This window comes from Bufo bufo, chromosome 6, assembly GCF_905171765.1.
Source record: "Bufo bufo chromosome 6, aBufBuf1.1, whole genome shotgun sequence".
NCBI lineage: Eukaryota > Metazoa > Chordata > Amphibia > Anura > Bufonidae > Bufo > Bufo bufo.
The window spans coordinates 123970947-123984691 of record NC_053394.1 but is presented as its reverse complement, the minus strand read 5'-3'; the positions used below and the strand labels follow the sequence as shown (position 1 = coordinate 123984691).

Below are 13745 nucleotides of genomic sequence, written 5' to 3'. Positions count from 1 at the left end.
TCTCTTTTGGTTCGACATGGTTTATCTTTGTGGATACTGGTTACTGATTTGGCTTTGATGCGGATCTATTCATACCATAGTGTAAATGTACCCTTAAGGTCCTATTACACCTAGAGATAAAGAAAAGACTCCAGACATATATATGTAATATGTATAATATACTGTTTTTATACAGATTTGTAGAAGATGTGATAGACATTTACTATGAAAGTGACGAGACAGTTTGTGAAGACAGTGAGCTTCAAGCCTTTGTGAAAGATGTGTTGGTTTTTGGACTTCAGGACAATGAAGCCTCCGGTAAAATAATTATTACTTTTATTATAGTGTAACATCAATAACGTTATGAAAAATGTATGCAAATGTAACAGCAAAAGGATATCCAGAAGGATATCGATACTTTGGAGAGAGTTCAGAGAAGAGCTACTAAACTGGTACATGGATTGCAGGATAAAACTTACCAGGAAAGATTACAGGACCTTAACATGTATAGCTTGGAAGAATGACGAGACAGAGGGGATATGATAGAAACTTTTAAATACATAAAGGGAATCAACAAGGTGAAAGAGGAGAGAATATTTAAAAGAAGAAAAACTGCTACAAGAGGACCTGGTTTTAAATTAGAGGGGCAAAGGTTTAAAAGTAATATCAGGAAGTATTACTTTACTGAGAGAGTAGTGGATGCATGGAATAGCCTTCCTGCAGAAGTGGTAGCTGCAAATACAGTGAAGGAGTTTAAGCATGCATGGGATAGGCATAAGGCCATCCTTCATATAAGATAGGGCCAGGGGCTATTCATAGTATTCAGTATATTGGGCAGACTAGATGGGCCAAATGGTTCTTATCTGCCGACACATTCTATGTTTCTATGTTTCAATGGGTCTGTGCACATGAGCGTTGTTTTTCACGCATCAGTTCTGCATTGTATGAGAATCGCAGCATGTTCTATATTCTGAGTTTTTCACGCAACCCTGGCCCCATAGAAGTAAATGGGGCTTCAGTGAAAAACGCATTGTATCCAGATGAAAAATTTGTTTTGCCACAAAGCCGAATTTCCTCGTACTTCGTGGTAACGAATAAATTTTTCCTAAAATGGTGGCTGAAAAGAAAAAAATTATACTCACCTAATCCACTTGATCGCTGTGAAGATGTCCGCTCTGTCTTGATTGAAGAAAACCCACCAATGGACCTGCGGCGAATGAACACCTCACTACGTGGTTCTTTGGCGGGTTTTCTTCAATAATGATGGGAGCACACGGCCTCTCCGCGATCAAGTGGATGAAGTCAGTATAATAATTTTTTTTAACCCCTGATTAACCCCCTGAGCACCTTAATGTGAGTCTCAGATGCCGCGATCAGCATGGAATGTGGCATCTGAGGGGTTAAGGCCTCTTTCACACAGGCTTTGCGGGAAAATGTGCGGGTGCGTTGCGGGAACATGCACGATTTTTCCGCGCGAGTGCAAATCATTGTAATGCGTTTTGCACTCCTGTGAGAAAAATCGCGCATGTTTGGTACCCAAACCCAAACTTCTTCACAGAAGTTCGGGCTTGGGATCGGTGTTCTGTAAATTGTATTATTTTCCCTTATAACATGGTTATAAGGGAAAATAATAGCATTCTGAATACAGAATGCTAAGTAAAATAGAGCTGGAGGGGTTAAAAAAAATAAAATAATAATTTAACTCACCTTAATCCACTTGATCGCGCAGCCCGGCATCTCTTCTGACTTCTTTCTTTGCTCTGTGCAGGAACAGGACCTGTGGTGACGTCACTCCGGTCATCACATGATCCATCACATGATCCATCACCATGGTAAAAGATCATGTGATGGATCATGTGATGACCAGAGTGACGTCACCACAGGTCCTGTTCCTGCACAGAGCAAAGAAAGAAGTCAGAAGAGATGTCGGCTGCGCGATCAAGTGGATTAAGGTGAGTTCAATTTTTTATTTATTTTTTTAACCCCTCCAGCGCTATTTTACTATGCATTCTGTATTCAGAATGCTATTATTTTCCCTTATAACCATGTTATAAGGGAAAATAATAAAGATCGGGTCCCCATCCCGATCGTCACCTAGCATTGCTTGCGGATGATTGCGATTTTCACGCAGCCCCATTCACTTCTATGGGGCCTGCGTTGCGTGAAAAATGCAGAATATAGAACATGCTGCGATTTTCACGCAACGCACAAGTGATAAGTGAAAATCACCGCTCATGTGCACAGCCCCATAGAAAGGAATGGGTCGGGATTCAGTGCGGGTGCAATGCGTTCAACTCACGCATCGCATCCGTGCGGAATACTCGCCTGTGTGAAAGGGGCCTAAATGATGGGGAGTGTCACGATCGACGCTCCCTATCATTGCACCCTTTCCATACAATGAAAAGCGATTTGTGACAAAGTAATTTGTAATGAATCTAATTTCTTGACGAAGTTGGGCGAAGCTGCCGAATCGAATTTTCCACTTCACTCATCAGTACTATAATCACAATTCATCCTTAACAGGCCTTTAAGGGGTTGTGCAAAAATGGGGAGTTTTTTGGTAAATCACTGGTCGCGGCGGAAACCGGATCCCCTTGCATTATGTGACCATTTGTCTTGTCGTAAGGGGAGCTGGTCACTGCTGCAGGAGTGATTGGCTCCGCAATGTCAAACCGGAATTTTACAGCAAGGGAACCCAGCGGAGCTTTTCGAAGGCTGGGAGAAAAAGGAGCGGGGAGCAAGCGCTGCAAAGCAGGTAATCTTCCCTTTACAGGTCTGGTCAAGTGGGAAGGTGGGGGTTTGCCAAATTCCCCCCACCCCCTCATTCTTGCACAACCCTTTTAAGACCAAAAAAAACATTGGACAAAAAGAATTGGTGGGTGTCTTCTCTCCCAGTGGCAGTGTCCTATAGTGTGTGCTGCTAACTTAAGCTGGCCATATGAATTGTCTGTATATGCTATCAAAATCAAGAGGGCATGCAAACAATCTCACATGTTCCTGCTAGGCGCTTTGTCTCAATCATGTCAGCGGCTGGGGAAACAAGGAACAGACATACCGGATGTTAATGTCTCAATCCTTGCTCAATCAAGAGATAGGCGGAACCAGAGCTGTGTGGTGGCCACTTATCTCTTTCTCCCTAAGCAATAAATATGCCTCATATTTATATTGTTGGAGACACATTTAAAAACTTTCCAAACTTCCATATGTTTAGATTATTATCATAAAACTGTCATTTCTGCTTGTTACAGGTTTTCCCAAAACTATCAAGACAAAAGAGAAGTTAGTGGAATACATCACCCTTGTCATATACACTTCATCTGGACAACACGCTGCTGTGAACTTTGGCCAGGTTAGTCTAATACAAGGCTGGCCAACCTGCGGCCCTCCAGCTGTTGCAAAACTGCAACTCCCAGCATGCCCAGACAGCCTACAACTATCAGCCTACAGCCAGGCATGGTGGGAATTGTAGTTTTACAACAGCTGGAGAGCCGCAGGTTGGCCAGCCCTGGTCTAATATATATATAATGATAAATGAAAATCTTACAAACAAAATAAGGGCTCATGCAAATTGCGGAACCGCAAAACACACATATTGGCCGTGTGCGTTCCGCATTTTACGGAACAGCCGGCCCCTAATAGAACAATCCTATGCTTCTCCATAAGGCAGACAATAATAGGACATGCGGACATACGGACACTGAATGCACACAAAGTCATTTCCGTTTTTTTGTGTCCCCATTGATGTGAATGGTTTCGCATACGGGCCACAAAACAAAAAAAACAAGACGGAGACGGACAAAAATACGTTTGTGTGCATGAGCCCTAATTTGAAGAGGTTGTCACATCAGAGACAAACTATTCTTTTCTCTAGTTCATGGCCCTAAGCCAGCTCCCCCACTGGCACCCCAAACAAACAGTTTATTTTTTGGTGCAGTGAGTTTCAACAGAGGTTACCGATGGACACGTCTTGTCACTTGTCCCTCCATCTGTGGTGCGTACGCAGATTATGCTGCCTAGATCTGTACATGTGCTGAAAGGGATTGGCCATTTTTACGTGACCATTTGTCATGACTCAATGAGAGCATGTCACTGTTGCAGTCAGCGACTGGCTGCAGCGGCATCAAACTAGATGTTTACAGCCAAACAAAGCAGCCGAGGAGTGAAGGAGCCAGGACCCAGTCCTGGGAAAAAGGTAAGTATGCTTCACTTTTCAGGTCTGTCCAGGAGGGAGGGTTTGTCAAAACCCCACTCAAAGGTGGCCAACTGCTTAGAGACTTGGCTTGAAGCATAAAGGCAGCGGCCGCCACATCCATTGTTTGCATGTGGGACCTAGATGAGCATGGAGACTCATATGCCGGCACATATCAATTCATGCCATTTCATCAGAAAGCGGTCAACCCATTTAAAGGGTTTCTACCACCAGAAATACTGTTATGTAGCTGACTGATATAGCGATGCGCTAATGTCAGCACTACATAACAGTATGTTTCTAACATTAGCCCCTGCAGCCGTTTCTGTAAAAAAAGCACTTTTATTATATGCTAATGAGCCTCTAGGTGCTATGTGGGCATAAAATCAGCACCTAGAGGCTCCGTCCACTCACCCTTTATCCCGCCCAGGTCCAGTGTTCTGCCCGCCCAGCTCCTCTTGATTGATGCCATGGTCCACCGCATCGTTGACGAAATCCCGCGCCTGTGCCGTTCACTTCTGTCTTCGGCGCAGGCGCAGTGAGTGAAGGCCGCTCTCCTGATGCCGGCTTCCTCACTGTGACGTAGTCGGCGCAGGCTCAGTGAGGAGTCCGGCACCAGGAGCGCATCATTCACTCACTGCGCCTGCGCCGAAGACAGAAGTGAACGGCGCGGGATTTCGTCAACGATGCGGTGGACCGTGGCATCAATCAATAGGAGCTGGGCGGGCACAACACTGGACCTGGGCGGGATAAAGCGTGAGTGGACGGAGCCTCTAGGTGCTGATTTTACGCCGACATAGCACCTAGAAGCTCATTAGCATATAATAAAAGTGCTTTTTTTTTTTTTACAAAAACGGCTGCAGGGACTAATGTTAGAAACACACTGTTATGTAGTGCTGACATTAGCGCATCGCTATATCAGTCAGCTACATAACAGTAATTCTGGTGGTAGAAACCCTTTAAGGATGGGATAAGCTCTCACATGCGTAAAAGGAGTTCAAGTGGTCGTGGAGTATTTTTCCATGTTATAAGATTCTGAAACATCATCAGACTACATTTATTTGCAATCAGTACAAAAAAAATGTACTTACCAAATCAGTATTAGCAATAAGAATAGAATAGAAGGAAAGGAGCATGACTCTACGAGTTGACTACACAGGGTTTATTTGTAGTCTATAACAATGGAGAAACATACAGTGCATTTGGAAAGTCTTCGGAGCCGTTAAGTTTTTTCCCATTTTATTATGTTGTAGCCTCGTGAAAACTATGTTTTCCCCCATCATTCTGCACTTATACCCCATAAAGAGAAAGTAAATGTTCATAATCCTTGTTTATATATTGAAAAGGAAAAACAAAAATGTTCCATTAATACAAGAATTCAAACCCTTTACTCAGAACTTAGTTGAAGCACCTTTGGCAGTGATTACAGCCTCCAGTCTTCTTGGGTATGATACCACAATGTTTGCACACCTAGATTTGAGGATTTTTTGCCATTCTTTTCTGCAGATCCTCTCAAGCTCGGTCAGTTTGGATAGGGACAGTCAGTGGACAGCCATTTTCAGGTCTCTCTAGAGATGTTTGGGTTCAAGTCAGGTCTCTGGCTGGGCCATTCAAGGACATTTATAGAGTTGTCCCTAAGCCAATTCTGTGTTGTCTTGACCATGTGCTTAGGGTCATTGTCTTCTTGGAAGGTGAACCTCCTGACTAGTCTGAGGTCCAGACAGGGGCGGACACAGACAGCAGAGGGCCCCTGTGCAAAGATTGTGCCTAGGCCCCCCCCCCCCTCTCCACAAACCACACATACAGACATAAACATATACAATACGTGCAAAATCCTGGAAGACCGAGGAGCATATAAGGCTGCACAGTGCAACCAAGGGTCCCAGCAGCACAATGCTGGAATGCATTGAGTTAAAATGAACGGGGTCGTATTGTGACCTTCAAGTTTCTTACAATCACAATCAGAAAGTCGCAAGAAATTCAGCAGGTTAGATTTTTGGTGACTGTCGGGTCACGACCCCATTTACTTTACTAGTTGCGGTGTAGCGTAGTGTTGCTTCAGGCTTTGGCTGCACAAGGTGTGTTGCAGCCACAGCCACCTTGTGGTGCTAGCTTAAGGAAACCTTTAGACGGCCATATGTGTTTTGCAGTTCGCAAATTGCGGAACCGCAAAACACGAAGACTGCCCACGTGCGTCCTATGATAGGAAATGTTGATTCTTGTCCGCAATTGTGGACAAGAATAGGACATGTTCTATCTTTTTTGCAGGGCCGAGGAACAGAAGTATGGATGCGGACAACACACAGTGTGCTGTCTGCATCATTTGTAGCCCTATTGAAATGAATGGGTCTTTTAAAACATCCTCACAGGCACTCTCACATACTCACACTGTCATACATGCAGGCACTCTCACATACACACACTGTCATACATGCAGGCACTCTCACATACACAGACTGTCAGACATGCAGGCACTCTCACATACACACACTGTCATACATGCAGGCACTCTCACATACACACTGTCAGACATGCAGGCACTCTCACATACACACACTGTCATACATGTATGCACTCTCACATACACAGACTGTCAGACATGCAGGCACTCTCACATACACACACTGTCATACATGCAGGCACTCTCACATACACACTCTGTCATACATGCATGCACTCTCACATACACAGACTGTCATACATGCAGGCACTCTCACATACACACACTGTCATACATGCAGGCACTCTCACATACTCACACTGTCATACATGCAGGCACTCTCACATACACAGACTGTCAGACATGCAGGCACTCTCACATACACACACTGTCATACATGCAGGCACTCTCACATACACAGACTGTCATACATGCATGCACTCTCACATACACAGACTGTCATACATGCAGACACTCTCACTGTGTCATACATGCATGCACTCTCACATACACACACTGTCATACATGCAGGCACTCCCACATACACCCACTGTCATGCATGCAGGCACTCTCACTGTGTCATACATGCATCCACTCTCACATACACAGACTGTCATACATGCAGGCACTCTCACATACAGTGTCATACATGCAGGCACTCTCACATACAGTGTCATACATGCAGGCACTCTCACATACACAGTCATACATGCATGCACTCTCACATACACACACTGTCATACATGCAGGGCAGGCACTCTTTTACATTACATACAGGGAGTGCAGAATTATTAGGCAAATGAGTATTTTGACCACATCATCCTCTTTATGCATGTTGTCTTACTCCAAGCTGTATAGGCTCGAAAGCCTACTACCAATTAAGCATATTAGGTGATGTGCATCTCTGTAATGAGAAGGGGTGTGGTCTAATGACATCAACACCCTATATCAGGTGTGCATAATTATTAGTCAACTTCCTTTCCTTTGGCAAAATGGGTCAAAAGAAGGACTTGACAGGCTCAGAAAAGTCAAAAATAGTGAGATATCTTGCAGAGGGATGCAGCACTCTTAAAATTGCAAAGCTTCTGAAGCGTGATCATCGAACAATCAAGCGTTTCATTCAAAATGGTCAACAGGGTCGCAAGAAGCGTGTGGAAAAACCAAGGCGCAAAATAACTGCCCATGAAAAGTCAAGCGTGCAGCTGCCAAGATGCCACTTGCCACCAGTTTGGCCATATTTCAGAGCTGCAACATCACTGGAGTGCTCAAAAGCACAAGGTGTGCAATACTCAGAGACATGGCCAAGGTAAGAAAGGCTGAAAGACGACCACCACTGAACAAGACACACAAGCTGAAACGTCAAGACTGGGCCAAGAAATATCTCAAGACTGATTTTTCTAAGGTTTTATGGACTGATGAAATGAGAGTGAGTCTTGATGGGCCAGATGGATGGGCCCGTGGCTGGATTGGTAAAGGGCAGAGAGCTCCAGTCCGACTCAGACGCCAGCAAGGTGGAGGTGAAGTACTGGTTTGGGCTGGTATCATCAAAGATGAGCTTGTGGGGCCTTTTCGGGTTGAGGATGGAGTCAAGCTCAACTCCCAGTCCTACTGCCAGTTTCTGGAAGACACCTTCTTCAAGCAGTGGTACAGGAAGAAGTCTGCATCCTTCAAGAAAAACATGATTTTCATGCAGGACAATGCTCCATCACACGCGTCCAAGTACTCCACAGCGTGGCTGGCAAGAAAGGGTATAAAAAAAGAAAATCTAATGACATGGCCTCCTTGTTCACCTGATCTGAACCCCATTGAGAACCTGTGGTCCATCATCAAATGTGAGATTTACAAGGAGGGAAAACAGTACACCTCTCTGAACAGTGTCTGGGAGGCTGTGGTTGCTGCTGCACGCAATGTTGATGGTGAACAGATCAAAACACTGACAGAATCCATGGATGGCAGGCTTTTGAGTGTCCTTGCAAAGAAAGGTGGCTATATTGGTGACTGATTTGTTTTTGAATGTCAGAAATGTATATTTGTGAATGTTGAGATGTTATATTGGTTTCACTGGTAAAAATAAATAATTGAAATGGGTATATATTTGTTTTTTGTTAAGTTGCCTAATAATTATGCACAGTAATAGTCACCTGCACACACAGATATCCCCCTAAAACAGCTAAAACTAAAAACAAACTAAAAACTACTTCCAAAAATATTCAGCTTTGATATTAATGAGTTTTTTGGGTTCATTGAGAACATGGTTGTTGTTCAATAATAAAATTAATCCTCAAAAATACAACTTGCCTAATAATTCTGCACTCCCTGTATAGATCCCTTCCTCACCTCCTGGCTCTGTATTGCTGGTTCATGTGTCCTCAGCCAGGCTCCTCCCCCTCTCAGTAGCAGGCTCAGGCTCCTCCCCCTCTCAGTAGCAGGCTCAGGCTCCTCCCCCTCTCAGTAGCAGGGCTCGGTCTCCACACAGCAGCATACCTTCCTTCCTTCTAGCAGAGCTGGCTCATTTGTAGGAGAGGCTGTCAGTGCTTTTGAGTGACAGTTTGTAGACCAATCAGCTCTCCATCTCTTGGTCAGTAAGGTTGGGTCCACAAGGTCCTATTTTTGATCAAGTTGCGGCAAAATGCATTGGTTTTTTTTGCCGCGATTTGTTAAAAATGAGACCCTGTGGATCCAGCCTTACTAACCAGGAGTGCTGATTACACTAAAACCTGCCAGCCCTCCTATGAATGAGCACTGCTATTCAGCCCCTGACCAGCAGATCATCTCTCAGTCCCTCTGAAGTTCAGGAAGGGGGCCCCACTGCAGCCAGCTACTTTTCCTACTGTGTGCATTCGCACAGTGGGAGGAGCTTACCGGAAACTCAGAAAGCTCATTTGTTAGTCATGATCTCCCCAGGGAGCCAGTCCAGGCTGGGCCCCCTCACACTCTGGGCCCCTGTGCAGCTGAACCAGCTGCACAGGCGGTATGTCCGCCCCTGGGTCCAGAGCTCATAGGATCAGGTTTTCATTAACCACTTCCCATCTGGGCCCTTTGCCCCCTTCCTGACCAGGCCAAATTTTGCAAAACGGACATATCTCACTTTATGTGGTAATAACTTTGGAACGCCTTTATTTATCCAAGTCATTCAGAGATTGTTTTCTCGTGACACATTGTACTTCATGATAGTCATAAATTTGAGTCAAAATATTTCACCTTTATTTATGAAAAAATCCCAAATTTACCCAAAAATTTAAAAAAATCGCAATTTTCTAAATTTCAATTTCTCTGCTTTTAAAACAGAAAGTGATACCTCATAAAATATTTATTATTTAACATTCCCCATATGTCTACTTTATGTTGGCATCATTTTGGAAATGTCATTTTATTTTTTTAGGACGTTAGAAGGCTTAGAAGTTTAGAAGCAATTCTTCAAATTTTTAAGAAAATTGCCAAAACCCACTTTATAAGGACCAGTTCAGGTCTGAAGTCACTTTGTGGGGCCTACATAGTGGATACCCCCATAAATGACCCCATTGTAGAAACTACACCCCTTAAGGTATTCAAAACCGATTTTACAAACTTTGTTAACCCTTTAGGCGTTCCACAAGAATTAAAGGAAAATGGAGATCAAATTTTTAAATTTCACTTTTTTGGCAGATTTTCCATTTTAATCAATTTTTTTCTCTAACACATCGATGGTTAACAGCCAAACAAAACTCAATATTTATTACCCAGATTCTGCGGTTTACAGAAACACCCCACATGTGGTCGTAAACTGCTGTATGGGCACACGGCAGGGCGCAGAAGGAAAGGAACTCCACATGGTTTTTAGATGCCATGTCCCATTTGAAGCCCCCTGATGCACCCTTACAGTAGAAACTCCCAAGAAGTGACCCCATTTTGGAAACTAGGGGATAAGGTGCCAGTTTTATTAGTACTATTTTTGGGTACATATGATTTTTTGATCATTCAATATAACACTTTATGGGGCAAGGTGACCAAAAAATTGGTTGTTTTAGCACAGTTTCTATTTATTTATTTTTACAGCGTTCACCTTAGTGGTTCAGTCAAGTGACATTTTTATAGAGCAGATTGTTACGGACGTGGCGATACCTAATATGTATACTTTTTCTCATTTATTAAAGTTTTACACAATAATAGCATTTTTGAAACCAAAAAATTATGTTCTAATGTGTCCATGTTCTGAGAGCTATAGTTTTTTTATTTTTTGAGAGATTTTCTTATGTAGGGGCTCATTTTTTGCGGGATGAGGTGACGGTTTTATTGGTACCATTTTGTGGGACATACGCATTTTTGATCACTTGGTGTTGCACCTTTTGTGATGCAAGGTGACAAAAATTGCTTGTTTTGACACAGTTTTTTTTTTTTTTTTTTTACGGTGTTCACCCGAGGGGTTAGGTCATGTGATATTTTTATAGAGCTGGTTTTTACGGACGCGGCAATACCTAATATGTATACTTTTTTTTATTTGTTTCACTTTAACACAATAATAGCATTTTTGAAACCAAAAAAATTATGTTTTAGTGTCTCCATGTTCTAAGAGCTATAGTTTTTTTATTTTTTGAGAGATTTTCTTATGTAGGGGCTCATTTTTTGCGGGATGAGGTGACGGTTTTATTGGTACCATTTTGTGGGACATACGCGTTTTTGATCACTTGGTGTTGCACCTTTTGTGATGCAAGGTGACAAAAATTGCTTGTTTTGACACAGTTTTTTTTATTTATTTTTTACGGTGTTCATCCGAGGGGTTAGGTCATGTGATATTTTTATAGAGCTGGTTTTTACGGACGCGGCAATACTAAATATGTCTATTTTACTTTATTTTTTCTATTTTAATTTTTTTTTTTTATTCCTAACTTGGGAACTTTTTTTTTTTTACATGTGAAACTTTATTTTATTTTATTTTTTCAACCCTTTATTTTTTTTATTTTTTTTTACACTTTTCGTCCCCCATAAGGTCATACAAGACCTCTGGGGGACATTTGCTTCACTTTTTCTTTTTTTTTTCACAGTTGATTTCTCCTGTAACTGGGGCTGAGATAGTAGCCCCAGTTACAGGACAAATGCACCCCTATAGAGGCTGTACAGCAGCAATCCTGCGCTGTACAGCCTCACAGCAGGGCTGATCGAGGTCTCTGAGAGACCTCACACAGCCCCTGCACTCTCCGGTCCCGGCGGTCACATGACCGCCGGGCCGGAACAGGAAGCGCACAGCGCTTCCTGCTCTGCAGACACAGCGCTCGGTGAGCGCTGTGTCTGCAGCGATCGTGAAGGCAGGGACACCTGGGCACTGTCCCTGCCTTGTCTTAGGGTTGCCCTGCTGTCACTGACAGCGGGCAACCCGATCAGCAGCTGCACGATTAGCGTGCAGCTGCTATTTCTGACAGGACGTTTTAAAACGTGCTGTCAGAAATAGACGTCCACCCATAGGACGTTTATATCCTATGGGCGGACGTGAGGCGGTTAAGAATATCCTTGTGCTTTACTCCATTCAGCTTTCCTTCAACCCTGACCAGCATCCCTGTCCCAGCCACTGAAAAACACCCCTAGAGCATGATGCTGCCACCACCCTGCTTCACTGTAGGGATGATATTGAGCAGTGTCTGGTTTCCTCCAAACATGACACTTAGAATTGAGGCCAAAAAGTCAAATCTTGGTTTCATTAGACCACAGAAGCTTCTGAATTTACCACAGGTGAATCTCAATCAAGGTGTAGAAACATCTCAAAGATGATTAAGAGAAATGGTAGGCCCCCAGAGTTAAATTTCAAGGGTCACAGCAAAGGTTCTAAATACTTGTGTCCATGCAAAAGTTTATTTTCTCCTTTTTAATAAATTTGTAAACATTTCTAAAATTCTGTTTTCACTTCCTCATTAAAAGTGCAGAATGATGGGGAAAATCCGAATGCACTGTAGGTCTGCATAAAAGCTGTAGAAACAAAACAATATTATAATTTTTTTAGAAAAAATATTTCTAATGTTGCTTGTGTAGATGAATATTACATTTATTATGTATATAGTTTATTAAAGGGGTTGTCCAGGATTTATATATTGATGACCTATCCTTAGGAGGTGTGACTCCTGGCACCACCGCTGATCAGCTTTTAAGGAGGCCCAGCACCTCCAGTGTAATTAAAACTGCTCCTTCCCATGAATGGGACAAGCAGTTGTAATTATCCTGCACTGCTACTACAAAGGAGATGGCGTGCACAATTACCACGACCTATTCATTAGTAGGATAAGTCATCAGCTGTAAGCCACTGCACAACCTCTTTTACTCACAGTCCTGACTTCTATTACCTAATATATCGGAACATTGTGCCCTGCAGTTTGATTGGTGTTCATGGATCCCCAATTCTCCTCCTACCATGCGCTGTCCTCCGCCCAAAAAGAAAGGAGAGGTTACAATACAATGCATCATTGAGAGCTTACCTGACAGAGGTCGATCATGTTGGCATCTTGGAGCTGTATGGGCTTTGAGTCAGTTTCAAGACAATGAGGTAAGCTACTGTAACTAGTAAGCATAAGAGCCATCATATGCATTTCTAAATATATTTACTTAAAGGGGTTGTCTGGGATTTTTATATTGGTGGCCTATCCTTAGGGTAGGTCATCAATATAAGATTGGTGGGGGTCTGACTCCTGGCACCCCTACTGGTCAGCTGTTTGAAGAGGCCATGGCACTCCATCAAGAACTGCAGCTTCTTCCTAGGCTACTGATGTCACCGTTATTGATCCCATGGCCAAGGCACAGCTCTTTCCTATACAAGTGAATGAGCCTGAGCTGCAAAACTGACCACATCCACTATATCATGTACGGTGCTGTGCTTGGTAAGCTGTGAGGAAGCTGCAGCACGCATCGGAGTGATTGGTGGGCTTGCTGGCAGTCTGACCCACAGCAATCAGATATTGATGACCTATTCTGAGGATAGGCTACCAAGCCCCGAACAGTTTTGCCCGAGTTCTGCTCGGGCTTTGAGCAAAGAACCTAATAGAGCTCGGGCAGCAGGCGAGGGATGCTGTTTAACCCTTCATATCTCAGGCTCTGTAGCAGCTAGAGATGTGAGCCTGATCTTGTTTAAAAGCTGACAATCTAAGCATTAGTTCCTCTACATTGGGAGATATAGCC

The 13745-nt window shown here is 43.4% G+C and overlaps 1 protein-coding gene across 1 annotated transcript in view; it reads left to right on the top strand.

Moving 5' to 3' along the window:
* Positions 1-13745, top strand: part of ALOX5 (arachidonate 5-lipoxygenase) — a 142334-nt gene that overhangs the window by 124259 nt on the left and 4330 nt on the right. Inside the window, exons 11-13 of the mRNA XM_040436555.1 lie at positions 176-297; positions 3228-3328; positions 12946-13116. Coding sequence (XP_040292489.1) covers positions 176-297; positions 3228-3328; positions 12946-13116 — 394 coding nt within the window. The remainder of the gene's footprint in view (positions 1-175; positions 298-3227; positions 3329-12945; positions 13117-13745) is intronic.